Source organism: Neopsephotus bourkii, unplaced genomic scaffold, assembly GCF_033783945.1.
Source record: "Neopsephotus bourkii isolate Nb327-2 ecotype Australia unplaced genomic scaffold, CSIRO-AGI_Nbou_v1 NB_1049, whole genome shotgun sequence".
Lineage (NCBI taxonomy): Eukaryota > Metazoa > Chordata > Aves > Psittaciformes > Psittacidae > Neopsephotus > Neopsephotus bourkii.
This window is the reverse complement of record NW_026901538.1, coordinates 404,189-423,595: the sequence shown is the minus strand read 5'-3', so window position 1 is coordinate 423,595 and position 19,407 is coordinate 404,189. Positions and strand designations below refer to the sequence as shown.

General features: G+C 36.1%; 1 protein-coding gene across 2 annotated transcripts in view; it reads right to left on the bottom strand.

The window, feature by feature from the left end:
* Positions 1-3,308: 3,308 nt before the first annotated feature.
* HSD17B4 (hydroxysteroid 17-beta dehydrogenase 4) overlaps positions 3,309-19,407 on the bottom strand; it is a 62,211-nt gene continuing 46,112 nt past the window's right edge. For both annotated transcript variants that reach the window (XM_061361036.1, XM_061361037.1), the window contains exons 19-24: positions 18,883-18,989; positions 18,499-18,585; positions 16,049-16,138; positions 13,994-14,132; positions 5,644-5,771; positions 3,309-3,736 (exon numbers count right to left, since the gene is read on the bottom strand). In XM_061361036.1, coding sequence (XP_061217020.1) covers positions 3,647-3,736; positions 5,644-5,771; positions 13,994-14,132; positions 16,049-16,138; positions 18,499-18,585; positions 18,883-18,989 — 641 coding nt within the window. In that variant the 3' untranslated portion in view covers positions 3,309-3,646. The remainder of the gene's footprint in view (positions 3,737-5,643; positions 5,772-13,993; positions 14,133-16,048; positions 16,139-18,498; positions 18,586-18,882; positions 18,990-19,407) is intronic.

Here is a 19,407-nt window from a genome sequence, read left to right as displayed (position 1 = left end):
CTTTGTTATATCACTGTTATTCCTCCATTTTACAAAGCATTTTAATTTATCATGGTGACTCTTGTGTGATGGACAGATGCTTTTCAAAGTAGCACAGCCAATGGCTAGAATATAAATAACCCTTAGGAGTGTGGTACTTGTAGGGAGGTGTGAATAAGCCTTAGAGGAGATGGCATGCAAGTTTCTCTCTCTGAAGCTGCCCAAGTTTACCTCTCTCTCATCTCCACTCCTCCCCTCATTTTAATATTCTTTGGCTATGAATGCACCTGTCAACATTTAAAGAGCTGTTATCTGTAGTTATTGATGACAGCTGAAAGGTGCATTGAACTCCTCTGAAATAAACTAATTAAAAACAATTCCAGTGACTAGAAAGCATAAAATTCAGCACAGACTTTTCTGAAGCCAATACAGAAAGCTTATGTCTGAAGCCAGACAGAAAGCTTATGTAGCTTTCCCTACTGTTTTTACTGTTCTCCTGCTTTAATTAGAGGACTCATAAGTGGCTGAAGAGGATGTATGTCTGTGGAACTATAATTTACTTTTTGGAGGATGGACATAATTTCAATCATGCAGGAAGACTGTAAGAAATGTAAGGAAAAGGAAAAAGAAATAATACAATACTATGCCACAATTTAAAAACCCACCAATTTCCATGACCAGGTTTAGTACTAACTCTATCATTCTAGAAACACAAACAACTGAACTCTTACCTCCAACTGCTACGAAGTCTGATGCCCAGACTTTACACTGATGTTCCAACAGCACCTTAGTTACATGTATAAAAAAAAAATAAACCAAAACACTATAAAACACACATTGCAATAAACAGCAGATAATCTTGCTTTCCTCTGCATTAGAGTATATGCACCATTAAGGATTTTACTGCGAAGGTGCTTGGAAAAGCCTCCTTATTTGCTAGAGAATTCAGCAAATTCACTAAAGAGCTATCTGAGATGTTTGGCAATGCAAAGTAAAGGCGCTAATCCCTGGCAGAGAAAAAACATTCAAAGAAGTACTTACCCCCTCAAAAAAAAAAAAGTGATGTGCTGTTGTTGCATGCCTCTAGCTCCTCTGTGGAAATGGATGCAACACTATACTGTTATGGGTGTGACTGGATGACAAGAAATGTCCCCAGAAATGCTTCAGACGAAAGATGCAAAATTGAGATGAGAGCACCCAAAACAGAATGACACCATTCTAGTAGCTGAGAATCATTAAGAATGAACAACCACCCTCCAAATTGGCTGCTGTTCCCTTGCATGAATTCTCTTAAGATACTTGGGTTTATCCCTTATTTCTGAGAATGCTATTCCTAAGCGTTAACTACTATGAACGGAAGGTTTTCACATACTAGGAAGAAAACAAAACCCAAAACTCCCAAATCACTTCAGGTATATATTCAAAACAACAAAGTGACCTTACCTTCAACAGTAACAGGTGAAGTTACTAGCTAGTGTGAGCTAAACAGAACATTCTGAAGGTAAATACATTGGGATGGAGGTGAAACTAACATGCCAAAATCATTAATAATCACTATTCAGGACAGAAAGCAGATGAAAGAATTAATAATCTGAATTTTGCTCCTGGGAAGTATACTACAACACTGAGAGGTACACTCCATTAGCCTTAGTAAGGAGAGCAAAAGGAAGACACTTTAAATTAAGGCCCAGTATTTGGGACGCACTGAAGCATGTGGATTTTGTGTCCAACTGAAGCTTTGCAGGATAGAAATCATCGCAAGAGTACCTATAATTCACATGGTTCTTGGTATATTCTTTGATTCTCACACATCTACTAAACTGATGTTATTTAGTAGACTGAACTCCAGCACCTTAAATCAGAATAGGTTTGAACAGTATCAGCTTCCCTTCCTGAATATTTCTGATTCTCAATTCCAAAAGCTAGGGGAAAAAAAACCTACTAACGGTTTGTTTAGTCTGTTCCCTCCTTGCAGAGCACTGCTTTAAGGTTTGAGACAACCTCTCTGGCTGCGAAAAAAAATGACCTGTTGTGAATTTTGAAGACCATGTGATCTCAATTAATTACCATATTCTTAAATGGATGTATTCACAATTGCTTTCCTAGACTCCAAGTTAGTTCCTCATGGTTACTTTTCCTTAATACACAATTTTTCTGGCATTATATATAGATTTAGACAGGTAAGAGATATTTGGTCTAGCAAGCATAAACATATAAAGCTGCAATTGATGTTTCTCATACAATTTCTTAAGAGAAAGTAATAGAAGAGAATTTCATGTATTTGTCACAAAGTTGCTTGGTGAATAGAAGCTGGGTTGTACAGGCAACTATTAGGTCCTACTTATATACAGAATTGACTGCTGTGAAAAAGGTAAATGTTACACAGGTAAAGGACATTTTCAAATACTTGCTGACATAGTTCAGATTCATATTTCTCTGCCTGAATCATGGCAGATAGTACAGATGTGAAGAAATACATTTATGGAGATTTCGACTCAGTATTACAACATGTAGAATTTATCCTCAAGCTGTCAAACCCATCAGCAGCCGCAGAAGTCTCTTTAATGGCTACAGTCTACTTACACAGTCAGGGCAGTGATGTACGTCACAGGGTGTTTTTTTGGGGGGGGGGAAAGAGAGGGAATCCATCCTCTAAGATAAAGCAAAATGACTCTGTCATGCTGACTAGGAGACAAGGTTTGTATGGCCTGAACTTTCAACAGGTACCAACAACAGAACAAGTCTGAATACGAAAAAAAAATAAAATACTGAGCACACCAAATGTTGGTCACATTGGTGAAATAAAATTTCCAGGTGTTCATGTAATAATCAGCGATTAAAAGCACACTTTTTTTCAGGAAAACATATGGCCACAGCTGCTATCTCGGTTCTGGCCATAAGTACAAAATGACGAATTCACTCTTAGATCTTTCCCTGCTGTCACAGTGCTGGCCCTCACGAGAACAAATCTACATGAAGAACAACTTTGCTATAGTGACAGCCTTTGGAGCAGTGCTAATACCTCTTAGACGAAAAAGCTTTCCTAAGCAATTAATTCTGACAATTTTCCATGTAATTTATGAGTAAGTTATGAAAAAATGACTAAGGTGGGCAGAGGCAACTGAAGAGTTTTTTCCTATACAGAAAAAAACCCCATAATGATAAGACATAAATAAATGGAACTGATGGAACTGACTTGGATCTTCCAGTTGTTCTAATGGAATCATGAGAAGTCAAGGCAAAAGATAATTCTAATAATAAACCAGCCAGATTCAAAGAAGCTAGTCTTTTTAAGACAATAGAAATGAAAATGAACAGACACACAGAAGGAAATACCAAAGAGGTGTATTGGTTTAATTTTCTTCATAATTAGTACAGAAATATATGCATCTTTTTAAAAACTACATACATTTTATTTAGATTAAGCTATGTAATGAGAAAAGTATGATTCTCTATCATAGACGGGAAATAAGAAAAGGACAATATTAACAGTTATGTTAATTTCATAGCTTTCTGTCTACAGCAATTAAAACACTTGTATATTAGCAGTATAATAAATCAGTATACCAATGTTAAGTAGCTTGCAATGTTTCAATCATTGGTTCTGAACTAACTGAAGTTTCTGTCTTCTGAAGTTCTTCACTGCTGTGGTAGATGATCAAGCAGTTCAGAGTTTGGCATAATCTTTAAGGATCATTTCCAGTTTCTGGCTCAGCATGATGTTCCCCTTCACTTTTAGTTTACCAGAAAAGAATGCCTACAAAAAGCAGGGAAGTGAAAAAAAAACAATTAAAAAAAAAAAGTATTCAACTGTTCACCCAGAGAACAACAAACAAGAAGACAAAGATAGGTGTAGCTCTTCAGTGCTCAGAAGAAAGCCTTCAGTTCACAATGCTCACTGGATTTTTAACAGAAAACCATCCAAGTTCAATTTTAATAGCATCCAGAATGACAGTTTTCTATCCAGAGTGCAAGACCGAGTCTATCACTTAGGGGAAGAAACCAAATACAAAGCAACTTCATTTGGCCTCCACTTCTTTTTTAAGTATAGCACAGAGGACTTCTCCTAGTATAAAAGAAACCTCTTCACAGAAGCTGATGGCAAAACTTCACAAGGGCAGGATAAAAAGCTCTGATTCCTCCCCTCCCTGTGCTGTATATATCCACATATCCTTGTATGAAAGGAGAAAATGGAAAGAAAAGGTCAGTTACTGAAAATAAAAGCCCTAATGAAAAGGTCAGCTACTCAAATTCGTAGCAAATCCAAATACGTACACGTTGCAAATAAATGCACCAGCTTTATACATGGCATACTGCTACAAACTGGAACTAAAAAAGATTTCATTGTGTTTGCAGAATCAAAGATCAACCAATACTTTCACTGAAATGCTGGTGTGTTACATTTTTATTGTCCCTACTTCAAAGAGCTGTATACCCTCTTTGAACCTAGTTTAGTATTTTTTTAAACTAGCTTTGCTTTGCTGTGGCTTTGCGATTTGAAAGCTCTTTGAAAGTTCTGAAACAATGTGCTTTTGCATAGTTCCATTAACTTGAAATACATTCAAATAAGGAATGGAGAGAGCCAGCACAAAAGAATTTGAATAGATGCTTTGAGCTTCTTTAGATTAAGAACTTCACAGCAACTCAGAGGAAATACTAATGCCTAAGAATAGACAATATTCCTGAATTGCAGTCACTTTTCTTTAGCATTCTGAAGATTATACATCAACAGCTTCTTTGTTTACACTTTATGCCTGCTACATACAGAGGGTCACAAAGGATTTTACTGTTGTGGTACACAGGACTTCTAACAAACATCTGCCATCAAATTTTACAATCGAAGTCTCCAACAACTTCTGCTTAGGATCAAAGAAAGGGAACTGTTTGATATACGATGAGCTTAATTAACGTTTTCATTTTCCCAAGCTTTAGTCTGTAAGCTGACATAATAAATTTATGACAGTTTAATTTACTCTTACACAAGGCAGTTTTATTAGTAAAATTAGTATTTTTAAGTAGTTGATTAAGCCAAGAAGCTGGAAGTGCAGACTCAGATTGTATAACTTTCTTAAATAGGTCTATCCCTTCAAAATCTACCCAGTTTGGGTGAATTTTGATCATTTTCAATGGATCTACATGCCTGCATTGTCCTAGACTTCTCTTTGCTTTAGTATTAGCAGTAAATCAGAATACTGCAATACCAACTTCTTGCAACATGACCAATCAAAACAGGCTTGATGATCAAACTAACAAACCTTATCATTGCAAATCACGTATTGCGAAGTAGCAGGAAACAAACAACTAACTTTGTACTGCTGGGCTTTCTGTCATTTGAGGTATCTTTGTCTCAAGATGATAAATTCCTCATCATGTCTTCTGACACATTCAGTAAAAGGTAACAGATGTGGCTTTGAGTAACCTGGACTAGTGGAAGGTGGCCCTGACCATGGCAGGGACTTGGAACTAGATGATCTTTAAGGTTCCTTCCAACTCAAACCACTCTATGATTCTACAGATGATGTGCTTATAACTCATCTGATTCTGGTTTGCACTGCCAAACAGCGCTGCAGATTTCAGAATGCAAACATTCAGAAGCAGAGCTTGATTTAAGGGAAATAGTATGAACCCATGTAAACAAGCATGACTGTGATGCACAGGTTTTACCTTCTGGGGGTTGGTCTTTTGTTGTACTACATCCATGAAATCCTCATCTGACAGTGTGAAGGTGGTATCAGCAGAACTTCTTGCAGGTCCTTGATATACTGCTCCAGAGCCATTCTTTAAGTCAATTGCTGACAAGAAGCAGCAAAGATAGTTTTATACCAAAATAAAGATAAAATTTTCAGTCTAAAGAACACTTCTTATCAACTATTATAAAGCATCTAATATGAACATAAATCTTGAGCTAACAGCCACTTAGAAAATAAAAAGGCTTTTTCTTCATTAATGGAAGAAAATAACTGAGGTCAGATTAGGAAAAAACAAATTCCATACTAAGGGAGAGGGGGTTTACAGCAAAGACTGACATTTGAAAAAGATTGCAAAAACTTTCTAAACAAAACTTGGGATGCACAAGATATTAATTGGTGTAATTACTGCAAAAATGTTATTTAGTAACAAAGCTCTTTTTTTTTAAAACAGCACCCTGTATTTCAAGAAGGCCAATGTGGTGATGTTCAGACATACTGATGAATTTTCTCTGTTCTGCCCTACAGGCAACGTAGCCTGTTCTGCTTTACGCAAAGTGCATTTACAGCCTTGCCAAATGACTGTCTTTCTCTTCTGGAAAGCCAAAAATTCCTCAAAGTGTCTGGAGACTTAGAGTGTTCTTTTCCTACACTCAAATGACCTGCCAAAATAATCTATTACAAAACTAACACTATCAGGTATTGTGTCATTTAATTAGAAGAGTATTAGAAGGATATTTTGACAGGATGTGCTCTGCCAAATCATACTCAGATTTGCAAATTCCCAGTCTTTCCCTTTCCTCTGGATGTCCCTCTCTTGATGGATTCCTCACCCCCCACCCACCCACTCCTGGCTTTTTACACGCAAACTGAAATCATTGTTCATGTGGATGTTCCCATAAGGACATGGCATTTCTCATCACAGAATCACTGCTGCCTAGCCAGCACTAATATTGTCAGGTGGTGTCTCTTTGTTGACACATTCTGAGATGCTGGCCTAACCACAGAGACTTATTCTGCATAAACTATTTTGTATTTTTTTCAAATAATTTTTCTGAAAGGCTAAGGTGAACTGCCAGACTGGGAATAGCTGCTGTCTGCTGAAGTCCTTCATTTTCTGAAATATGTTCTAAGTAATATTTATTCAATTGTAACAAAACTAGAATCTGGGAATCTCATGTCCCCAACATAAAAAGCCTTCCAATATCTGAAGGGTGTCCACAAGGTTGTGAGAGAGGGTCTCTTCATCAGGGAATGTAGTGATAGGACAAGGGGTAATGGGTTCAAACTTAAAACAGGGGAGATTTAGGTTAGATATAAGGAAGGATTCTTTTTCTATGAGAACCATGAGGCACTGGAACAAGCTGCCCAAGGAAACTGTGGCTGCCCCATTCCTGGCAGTGTTCAAGGCCAGGTTGGACAGGGCTTTTGAGCCTGGAAGTTGTGGAAGTTGTTCCTGTCCATGGCAGGGAGGTTGGAACTACATGATCGTTAAGGTCCTTTTAAACCCAAACCATTCTATGATTCTACAATTCTAATTAACTATACGATGATGCTCAGACATACTGGATTATTATCCACTTAATTTTAAGGTAAATTTTAATTTCAGGAACAGGTTTAATGGACATCACAAACTTGATGCAATAACAGCAGAAGAAAGAAAAATAAGTACTGATCACCAGATGAACAATCTATACCTTCTGTGTTTGTGGGTAGGAGCTGTGTAACATTCTTTTTATCCAAGCCAGCTTACTATATATAGTCTAACATCATAACCTAGTGTTTAAACTTTGCTCCTCTAGGTTATGCAGGCACAGTCTATTACTAAAAAAAAAACAAAACAAAACATATATATATATAATCTACTGAATCACAAAATGCAAGCTTCACAGTGGATACCAGCTCCTCAGATTAAGTAAATTAACCAAGATTAACTGTCAATATGCTTTTAAGATACACCTCTACTCAAATGCTAGGTATGTTATGAACCATTCTGGTGTAGGCAAACTTAGCTCCCTTTAAGCCAAATACCACTGGTCAGCAGGCCCCACATAATGTGACTCAGGCAAATTCTGACAACTCCAATATTTTAATCTAAATATTATAGTACATACTTAATATTGGTACAATCCCTGTTCTCCTCCTCCATTTCCTATCCCAGTCTCAAAAGTGTTGCTTATCAATCCACGTCTGTAACTAATGGTGAACTCTCAAAGCGCTAATATGCCTGTACATATTGCATAATCATGGTACCATGGGCAAAACTTGTGTATAATCAAATCCTTAACTCATCTGAAATTAAAACTTATTAGAAATTCTACATAAAAAAACAACAGAGGGTCAACCTAACAGTGTGTTCTTTTCACAAATATATGAGAATATTATTTCCATTTGCTCTTTATTGTTTTCAAAGAGCATTCATATTTTTTCTTAAGGAAGAAAAAAAGGAAAAAGAACAGAGCAGCCACAAAAGAGAAGAGCTCTGGGACAACAAATACTGTCTTTTTCACAAAAGTGTGACGGACTTTCAACTGCTACTTGACCCACCTTTTTTTTTTTTTTTTTTTTTTTTTTCTTTTTAAGCTTTATCATAAATGTGCTACAAAGAGAAAAAAGACAAGACACACAAGTCTCCAAGGGAACTAGCAGGAGGAAATGAAAAAAATGAAATCCCTAAACTTGATATGTAAGCCCTACTGGGTTAATTCTGGTGAATCACAAGGGAAAGTGATCCAAAGTATACCATATGTTGGTATGTTAAAGAGGGAAAGGAATTTGCCTTGTTATAGAGAATGGAAAAATTTCCCAAAACATGTTCATTCTTTTTCTTTGCAGGGGGAGTGAGGGGTGGGGATGGGGATGAGAAAGATCAGAAACACATCACTCGATCATTTTTCTTGCCTCCTGATGTATATCTAGCATAGAGTAGTCAGATGACAACTGAGACTAAACTACAGCACTAGCGCACAGACAAATGGATATAATCTAGCAATGAAAGAAATGATCCAAGCACCAGAACAGATTCCAACCTTCAGAGGAGAAAAATTCTAGCTTTCCAAAATGATCAGAGAGGGTACCTTCTTGTGAAATACAACTTTACGACATAAAGCTATATAACACAGCTGCTTGCTATAAGAGGAGATGGTCTTGATGCAAGTCTCCTATACTATTTTCTACACTTATCTGCTGGATACACACCTCTACAGTTACAACTAATATACATTTACATACTATATACTTATGTACTATATACTATGATTGCAGCAGCTTGAGCATGATTTGGTACTGGCATAGCTATGTCAGTGCTCAGCTGCCAGGCAACTACCTCACACACCGTTAGTGCTAGCAGTAACAGATGAGTAGCCTAAAGGCGCCTCTGGTGTTCTTTGCTCCTGAGATCATGTAGCCCTTTGTGGTTGCTACAGATAGAGCCCTTCTGCTAGACATTCACATGGCTGATCCACTCCATATGAAAACAGAAGTCTGAAACACAACCATGTGTGCAGCAACATAAATTAAAGCTCAAGTTCCTTTTAAAAATCAACTTGTTTCTCAAATATGTAAAATTTTTGGATTACACACCTGGCAGAAAAGCAAAATGAAGCCATTTCAGTGATGAAACAGTAAGTATCCTTCAAATTTTTGGTTTTACTTTTATACATAAGTGTTACAATACAGTAATCAAATGCCTATGAATTCTTATCATCTGTAAGTATGCTGCTGTCAGAGATAAAATAAAAAGGGCAAAAATGATACATATGCAGGCTATATTTTGACATGCTACAGCCGGTAGCCAAAGAGCCTAAAAATCTAAGATTTGGGGCACAGGTTTTGCTTTGCTTTTGCTTTTGCTTTGCTTCTGAAGATTGCTTTACAATTTTTAGGAGAGAAATATTAACAGGTCAGACTATTTTCTGTTTTGGTTTGGGTTTTATCCTGCTTTACAGGGGGTAACTGCAAGACTCATCCTCATTCACATGAACAAAGTGTCATTCGCTCTTCATTGCCTGAAGTCATATCACATTATAAATTATTAAGCCGTTTGGCTGTAATTTGTCAGATGATCACAATCAACTGCACATAACAATTTCTCTCCAGGTCTCCTAACAAAGTTTTGTTCTTCTGACAACCGTAAAGGAAGAGAAGTATCTTCTGCCTTCAGCAGAATCTTCAGAAGCATGATGAAAAGCAGCAGATGAGTACTGTTCTAGACAGCCATTAACTATCAGGTAACAAATCTCAATGGCCAAGTCTCTTCTCTATGGAAAGAGAAGTTGAAATGAAGTAACTTAATTCTAAGGAAAAGGTAAATATTTTATAACCATTGAAAACAATGGCATTTCTTGCACAGTAATAAATATGCAGAAGAGAGCAAAACAGGATTGAGATAGCAAAGCCAACTGGAGAGGTAAAAAGCTGGGGGGGGTCACAATTAAGAATTTTGTTTACAAATAAAAAAGATAGCTCCAGTACTGCTAAACTGACTCCTTAAGTTTTGATACTGCCAAAATCTGTATTGCTTTATATTCTTAAAAGGATTTTCAGCATCCTCTTAAATTAGAGCATCTTGTTTCTATAAAGAAACACCACTAAATAAACCCAGTTGTTAGCAACTATAGTTCAACATTGTTCAGACAGCAAATGAGCTGCCCAAAATTTTAGGTTCTGAGTGCAGGTTCAATTGCTCTACATCTCCCCATGGCTTTGCACCATCCAAGCAGAACTACATAAAGGAAAGGTCATCACTAGTTCAAAAGATTAGTATTATTGATATTGCTGCTACCATCGAGAAGTGTCTTTGTAACACAAAAAAGCTAAATTCAATTCACAAATCCCACTTCATTTGAAGTAACAAATACAAATCTCGGCTTGCTGCCAAGATCAAGGGCTTACAGCTGCAATTAAAACAAAACACTAAAAAAAATAATGAAATAAATAAAAAGAACCACAAACAAAACAAAAAATAACCCAGCCAAACAAAACCCACAAATATTCTGGTTCCTGAAAGATTCGAAAGGACCCGAATGACTGCATACATGAGAAGAAATTCCACAGCAGCCCTTAATACTGCTGCTTTCCCTTCCAGCCTTCTCACAGATCTTAAGAGACTCAAGGACATTAGCAGAAGACACTGGAGCTACAATCACTGTGTTAAGACACCAATGAGCTGCAGGGCCCAGATTGTTTCTAGGGCTGTCAATTGCAGCAGTTTTCACAACAGCACAAAGCTGTGCAGAAGTGACAAGTCAAAAAATTAAAACACATGCCAGCACTATGTAGCAAATTTAATGAGGGAAAGAGGCCCCGCAGGTAGCCCAAGAGAATCACAAACACTGCCTGTAAAGGCCTGGGAGGCCCTTAAAAAGAGAGGTCTAAAAAGAAGATAGATAATGATTAGGATCAGCTCAAGGCTTAAAAAAAAACCTCCCCCAAATAAACTACTTCCTTACATTTCAGTTGTTTCAATGACAACACATGAAGAATTTTGATCACAAATTGAAGGAGTATGTAAAATTTATCCACTGGAACTGAATACTATATACATTTTAATGTCATCTTTTCCTCCTTGCTTTACTATATGTATGTACAGTACGGGATCTCATTCTCAAAGCAGTAATTTTACTTTAAGAAAAAAGATAATTCAAAATTGTTACAATCTAACTTATCATAACATTTTACAAAACTGATTTAAAATTATTCTACCCAGAATTTTAGTAATAATCAAGTCACAAATAATTTAGCAATAAGATCAAGTAATAATCAGTAGCCAAAATTTAAATGTAGTGTCAAGCAGTGCAATTTCACCATCAGAGCTGACAAACATCAAAACCTGAAGCAGGCTGGAAACTGGTCAAAACAGTGACACAGAATTAAATTTAAGCTATAGCAAGGGTAACGTATTACTGTCACCCTCAGTTTTTAAAGTAAAAAACTATTTTTTGAAGGCTGAAGATTCTAATTGTGTACAGAACTTCCATTCCTTTACCAACAGAAAGAGTCAAGCTTTCAAGTCAGCAAATGTCAGTGTTACGTATCTAAATTGGCTGTCTAAATCTAATTCTAATCTAAATTGTTTATGTGCGTTACAAAAGTCTTGAACATATGAAGATCTGTCAGAAATTTTTTGCAGTTAAGATATTGTCGATAACCCAAGAAAGCTGTTTTCCTTTGAACATACAGCCACAAACTACTCTCTTCTTCCACATTCGCCATGCAAAATGAATTATGCTAGCATCTGGTAGAAGAGACAGTACACAATGATGCTCTTGAACACTGAATAATAATGTATGCAAATAAGCAAAAAGAATTAAGTTGGCAATTGCTTAAAAATCTTCAATGCTTGTCTTTGGAAGGTCTTTCTTCTGCTTTGTGCTTCTTTGTATTTTTTCTAATGACCGAAACATGTTCAACAAAATCCCCAAAATAAAAATTCCATCAGGTACACATATATATATATATATATATATATATATATATATACACACATCTCATCATGAGAAATTTACCATCAGAGTTAAATAGAAAGCAACAGTACCATGCTATTAATCAATGCAAGGACAAACTATGAGAGTTGTCACAACTGCTAACACTCTGTTTTTGAGTTTACATAACTATTTTAGTATTACAATATTTCAGATTATTATGGCCACCACTTATATTAAATTTAGTTACACATTAAACAATAGACATGACTAATGTCATGTACAAAGTGATCTCTAACAAACACAAGTATCCACTTTTAAGTGTTTTGAAGTTTAATCTATGCATTTCTAATATATCTGCTAAAAGTGTAAGCAACAACAGAGGAAAGACTACATAAGCCTTCTGCCCAAGTTCTAAGCATGGCCATCATTTAAAGCACTGAGTGTTAAAAGTGGAAAACTGCAGACATTGGGAATAATTAAGACCATTAAGAAGCTTTAAGACAGACGTTCTGAGTTAAATTATGCAGTATTTGGCCTCCTTCTCATTCTGATGTATAGGTACTCAGCCTGCATAATCTGTACAGGTATATTCAATATATTGATAAACTGCTATCCAAGTGGAAATCACCCTTTATCCCTCAGAAATTGCTTATAACTATTATAAATATTATAATAATTATTATTATGATTATTATTATTACAAGACAGGTAGAACTTATCTTGATATATCTACATACGGAATTTTCATGAAACTTAGCAGTTTTGCTACTCAGAATCACTGCTGGTTAACGTTAAAAAAAAGAAAGTGGAATTATATGTTTCTAAACCTCCCTGTAAAAGAAGGAACAGTTTCTTAACCATAATAACCATTTGCTGAGAAGAGACATTGCGAAGACTTAACAATACTTAAAAAAAGTCACAGTCAATGGAATAAAGCACTATACAGACCTGCTGACTTACAAATGTCAGTCTCTTCCCTTAGCTCATCAATGGGCAGCCCACCTCATCTGCATCTACCCGAAAACTATTCTTTTGACTAGATCCAACCGTTCAGACCAACCAAAATGAAGCAGTCTCAGTTACACACCTGATCCCAAGACTTGCGCTTTTCCACAAATTAAAGGCACCTTGGGGGGGGGTGGGGGTGGGGGGGTGGGGGAATAAATTCCAAAGACATTTAGATTTATTTCATCACTAAAATTAAACTGCTTTTTTCAAAAACACCTGGCCTTAGAAACGGAGCACAGGAGAATTTAAAAAAAATTTTGAGGAAGTAATTTTGGCCCCATCAGTCCACTTAACTTGTATGATCCATTTCAACAGGAAACACCACCAACCCCGACCCATTGCTATTACATGCTTCATCATCAGTTCACCAACACAGTCGCATGCTTAAATGATGGGTAAGCATCACTATAGCTTCATTAACCCTGATCTCAAAAAACTCTACGGGAAGAAACTGGGCTACATTTGAACTGAAATTAGAAAAATAATGCAGTAAAAATAAACACTTCTTTGTTGAGATTAGTTAGCATGCACATCACCAGCAGACTGATTACTGTAACACAGAGTTCCAAGTAGGTTAATTTAGCCTGCTCATCTAAGTGCAGTGATAATGCATTCTGGAAACTGTAAACAGAAATGCACTGAAGTTCTAGAGGATGGTTTGACTGTGCCTACATCTAGATAGGCAAGTTACAGAAGAATGTTCCTACCTAGAAAGGTTAGCAACTGCCATTATAGAACTTTGTCCCTTGTGCTTTCAGATTTTTAATTCCTAGTGAATATTCATCCACTATCTTATGCTTATTTTCAAGGTATCAGCTTAATTAGAATGAGTATTATTACTCTCATATTAAAAAAAAAAAAGCATCAGGTTATTATATAAAATCTCCAACTTACTCCACTGCATTGCTGTTTTTCCATCTTTAGTGATGTCCCATTGGAATATGGCATTTACTTTCTTTACCAATTCATTTCCAAGCTCTTTTACACGACGACCAATTTCTTCAAACACAAGGTCACTCTGCAGTCCTGTAGTCTTATAAAAAGAGTATGAATCGTTTAAAATTGAAACTCTGCTTAAATGTACTAAATAGGTTTATAAGTTCAAGTACTGTGTCCAGGAAAGTCTTTACTGCAGAATTGCTAAATGCAATTGAGATTTCTTTCACCCTAAATAATCACCTCTAGCAACTGCCCGCATTAAAGAAAATATTCAAGGAGAAAATGCTTCACAGACTCTTCTTGGGAATTACTTCAAATCTTGCAGTTTTTGTCATCTGTCACTACAATTTAAGATATGTTTAATAATTAGGGCTCTAAGGGCTTCTAAATTGTCCTATCTGGAGGATAACCATTAACACTTTTTTCTATGGTGGATGCCATGTTAGTTTTTAGAACACAAAAATGTTTTTATCAGTACATGACTTTAACTTGACATGGAACATGTTCAAAACATACTGCATTATGAACACTGTCAGAACTCCGGTGTAGACACTTACCGTTTAAGAGTAGGATTAGCTACAGTTACATTTGCTTTTCCAATGTATTATTTTGAAAGCCTTTCATGTCTTCCTTTAACAAGTATATGCGCTGGATAAAATGCTACACTTTAAGAAGCTGCTCCAGTGACATTTTTCATCCAATTGGAACTGGACAAAAAAGCTCCCACAGCTTTAGCTGCTCTGCTGCACCTACATGTACTCTAACGTACAATACTCCTCACGCTGCTACCTTGTCACCTCTTTGTTTAAGCCTAACATTTTTCCATTACATAACAGAGTTTCCAATGACATCTAAATTTGCCAATCTTCACTCACTCAGGCTCATTTTCCCTGGTAGACGTCTGCCTCTCTCAGCAAACTTTTGCCAAAGCACCTTTTTCCAGAATATGCTTGAAGAAAAAAAATGCCTGTTCTGCCCATGTTAAAAAAAAATAACAAAAACTTTGTAATTATTTCCCTGAAAAGCTGTAATGCTTACATGTTTGAACTTCAGATGCAGATCTGGCAACAGTTTAGAATGTTAGAGGACTAAACACAACCAGCAAAAAAGAAAATATTCCAGGAATATATCAGCTGCTTTCTATGAATGTCACTATCTTAGTACCTCATAAACTTCAATGCACTAAAGTTTCATCCTTTGCAGGCAGGAATCAATAGGGGGAAAATGACAGTTTATTAAGGCAATGCATTGCACACCTGTGTCTTTTAGACCACATTAAGAACCCAGGACATCCTTGGCATTGCTTGTACCAGACTGTCTGTCGTCTCAAATCCCATACCTGAGGCTTAATGAAGGCATGCAGAGGGGTTTTTTAAATATATACAGCATAAAGTGTGTATCATGTGTTAGGCCTATCCCTATGCACGAACAGCTGTCAAAGCCTTCTTTCAAAGTGATTCAATGACAAAACTGTTCTTTTCTATGGGTACACTAGCTCATTTTCATTTGTTCTGTTATTCTAATGCCTTCCTGCCACTTTCCCCATGTCTCTCTGAAAAAATTAAAAAGGACCACATTCTGTCACAAGTTACATTGAGTTCGATACTCAACATCTATAACATAAAAACAAAATGCTCTTTTTACAGGTAGAACCCCAAATTATAGGGACTAATTTCAGTCTCAAGTTATGTCAGTGCTCAAAACACTCACCGGTGCACAACCTCATTAATTTTGTCACATACATTACAGTACTTATCCTAACAGTTCAACAGGTATCAAGCACATCAAACATCAACCAATCTGTGTACCTTAAAACATCTCTATTTTTCCCAAAGCAGATCTTTCATCTTCTGTATATAAAACCACGTGTGTTTACATCTCTGAACTTGTATACTCATCTAATTACTGCAAATAAGCCTAGAGATCTAAGTATGTTTCACATGTTTTTTCATGAAAATAAACCTTAACTATTCTGCTTTGCAAGTTAAGACTTCTATTGATTCTCCCTACCTTCAGAGGCTCCCGAGCAGAAGTTTTATTCATGGCTGATACTATATCCACATAGCCCCCTGCAATAGCAACTTCTCCAGTCTCTTTGACCTGTGGTGGGGGCAAAAATGCCATTAAAGAGGTAACATATTTGCAAAAAATCACAACAGAATGACAACCAAGGAGTTTGCCTTACATTTTAAAATCAAAGATGAAGACAAGAGCAAACACAAAAGTTCCAGAGTGAAAAAAATCCACACATAAACGTGTTTTAGTTTTGAAGCCAGTCAGTCTACTATGCTTTACAACAGCTCTTCGATGTAATTACTTGCTTCATGAGAAATTATACCAAAATATATTTCTGTTTTTATGTTCACAAAATGGTAGAAAAAAACTTATCTGAAAATTTACCTCCAGTGTAGTAAGTTACTGTTAATGTTATTTCATAAACAGTTCTGAGAAAGATATCATTTTCCTTCAGGTAAATATGCACTTGTCAAGAGTTCATCTAGACAGTTTCACTATCTCCAGGTGCCTTACACTGCAACTTGCACTAAAAACAATTTTTCAGGCATTGTAAAAATAGAAACAAGAAGAAAGATGAAAAAGAGCTGAATTAACTTCAGTTTTCATTTTTTAAAATAGTCAAGTCAGACGAGAAAATTAGTTTCATTTTGGCAGTCATTTTAAAGGGTATGACAAACCATTCTGACTTACAGTGGCAAAAAAATGATAGCAAAATGATTCATTTACAAAGCATAGTTACATGATAAATAACCAAAGCACAGAAATATCCAGTATCACAGCTGATCTTACTGCACAGGTGAAATTAACACAGAAAGACAATATAGTAACAATTACTTAAATAATGCCTAACAGTTGTCACCTCCTGCCACTGCACTTCAGACAACAGTGAAAATGCTTTTAGACCTGCATATTGAAGTCGTATGTCTACCTTTACTTTAACTTGAGTTTATTGCAACTACAGTGATAGCTTTACTTCAGACTAATCCAACATGCAGTAAGAAACAGAATTCCAAACAATTCATAACTGCTGAAACAAGGCAGTTTTCCATAATCTTGCTTAACATTGCCATTTCTCTCCAAAATTACTCCACCCTTGTGGGTAAAAAAAAAAAAAAAAAAGTACCAAAATGCTACAGAACTCTACATATTAGCAATTACTAACCAAATCCAGCTTTTGAAAACAACAAAACATCCTATTCTGTTTACAAATACCAAAGGGCTTGGAATTCTGTTAATTTAAACTTCACATGCAAAGCCTCTAAAATAAATACCTGAAGGCTAGAAATTTTGTTAGGACAGAATATAGATATGCCATCTCCAATACAGTAATTTCCAAATTTCATTTGAGGTACCAAACTGTCTAGTACGGAGAGACAAGAGTTTGTACACAGTAGCCTTGGCGTTACTGTCATTCAGAAATTCTATAGCTGCTAATGATCACCAGGTCTGCAAACAAAATTTTCCTCCTTCAGTCAGTTTTATTCCTCAAAGATGTATTGCCGTGGAAACAGCAACCCCATGTCCTTACAATGACTCTCCTCATTTGATTTTTTGTCTTCCCAATCCTGCCTCCTGCTGCAACTATAGCTGCTGCTGTACTCACTTGTCAACAGCTGGCTACATTTTTACAGACAGGGCTGCAAAACATTGGCACTCCAAAGCAATGTAAATTGCATCTGCATAAGCCCACACATATTGATGAATACCCATAGCAAACCAGTTCAAGAAACTGACAGTTTCATAGAATGCTATGACAGAAGCAAAGGGTATTTAACTTTTACTCAGCTCAGAGTATTTTACCCTTAGCTTCCAGAAAGTATTGTACTAAATGTAGGAGAGGATTACAGGATACCCACACAAAATGCAAACAGCAATGCCAAAAAAACATAACAATAAAAACCTGAATTTATAAAACTGTAAATTCTGTTTTCTTGTAGTTACTATGTTCAACTGCTATGAAACTTTAATTTTTACGTGGGTTGTTCTGTATCGAGCAGCATAAGTTTAATTCAAGCTAAGCTAAATTTGTAGAAATTAACCTGGGTAAATTAACTGTCAGCAGATATTTAAGTTAAACAAATGTTAAAAAATATGTATATCCATGGTTATGATTAACTGTGCAAATAAGTACAAACTATGCTGACCTACGAATGACTGCTTTTTGCTCGTCCACAGTGGAAAATACAGAAAATGCAATGTAGTAAGTAATATGAGAGCTCATTTCATTGTAAGGAGTGTATAAGTTGTAAGTCATATAATGGTATTTTTATTGGAATCGCAATGACACCAAAAATAAGTGAGAATATTTCCTTCTATTCAAATAATGTCTTTATAAAACCTTCTTCAATGGTGTCCTTGATAAGCCACTATTTCTACTTCCCTTCATGCCCCCAGTCTTTTAACTGGCACATCTTTCCCTTAAACCCACAACGGTGTGTTCTGACCTTGGTCTGAAAATGGATTCTATTTCCTTCCTTCCACATTTCCATTTGTAAAGTTTGCCCTGGAAAAACTGGTTTTGCAAAGCGAACCTAAAGAAAGGAACAGAAGTGTGGATGTGAACAAAACTATAATATGTACATGCAAAGCTTAAAAGCACAGGCTCTACTGAAATGAGAAAAAGAGAAAAAATGAGGCAACTAGTCAATGTAGAAAGCCTAAATATTTAAGTAACCATACTAGAAAGAGGCATTAAAATGCAAGCAGCAATAAATAAAAGCAATTGTGACAGTTAAACAGTGCAAAAGCCTTTTTCCACCCTGAAGATTTTATTTTTACACTAAAACCAGAAAAATAAAGAAAATTAACTGCAAAGAATGAACTCAGACCTTGATCGCCTTGAATCTGTTCACATCATTATTTGCAAACTGCTTCAAAATGTTTCTAGCAGCAAACCCAAAGGTACATAATCCATGAAGTATAGGTTTCTTAAATCCTGTTGAAGAAAAAGTAACATTTGGCATGCTTAATATTAGGAGTTTGCATGCTGCTTCTCAAATACAGATATTTTATTCATAGTATTTTCCTCCAATAATGTTCTTCATACTTTTTAACCTAATTTATCTCACTGGAAAAATATCTGTCACCATTTATTGTCTCCCCTACTCTGTGTCAAAGTAAAGTGCTCACTGAGAACTGGCACCCCAACACTTTGTAAGACTCAGAAGTAGGATTAGTCCCCGTCTGTAGAAGTGACAAAATGAAAAATGAGGAGATTGACCTTTGTAGCATACCTTTTTAGTATACCTTTTTAGTATACAGTTTAGTATACACCAGATACACAGTTACATGGAAGTATGCATTTCAAGGATAAGAGGTATGGCAATGATCAGAGAGTGGTGATACTAAGATTA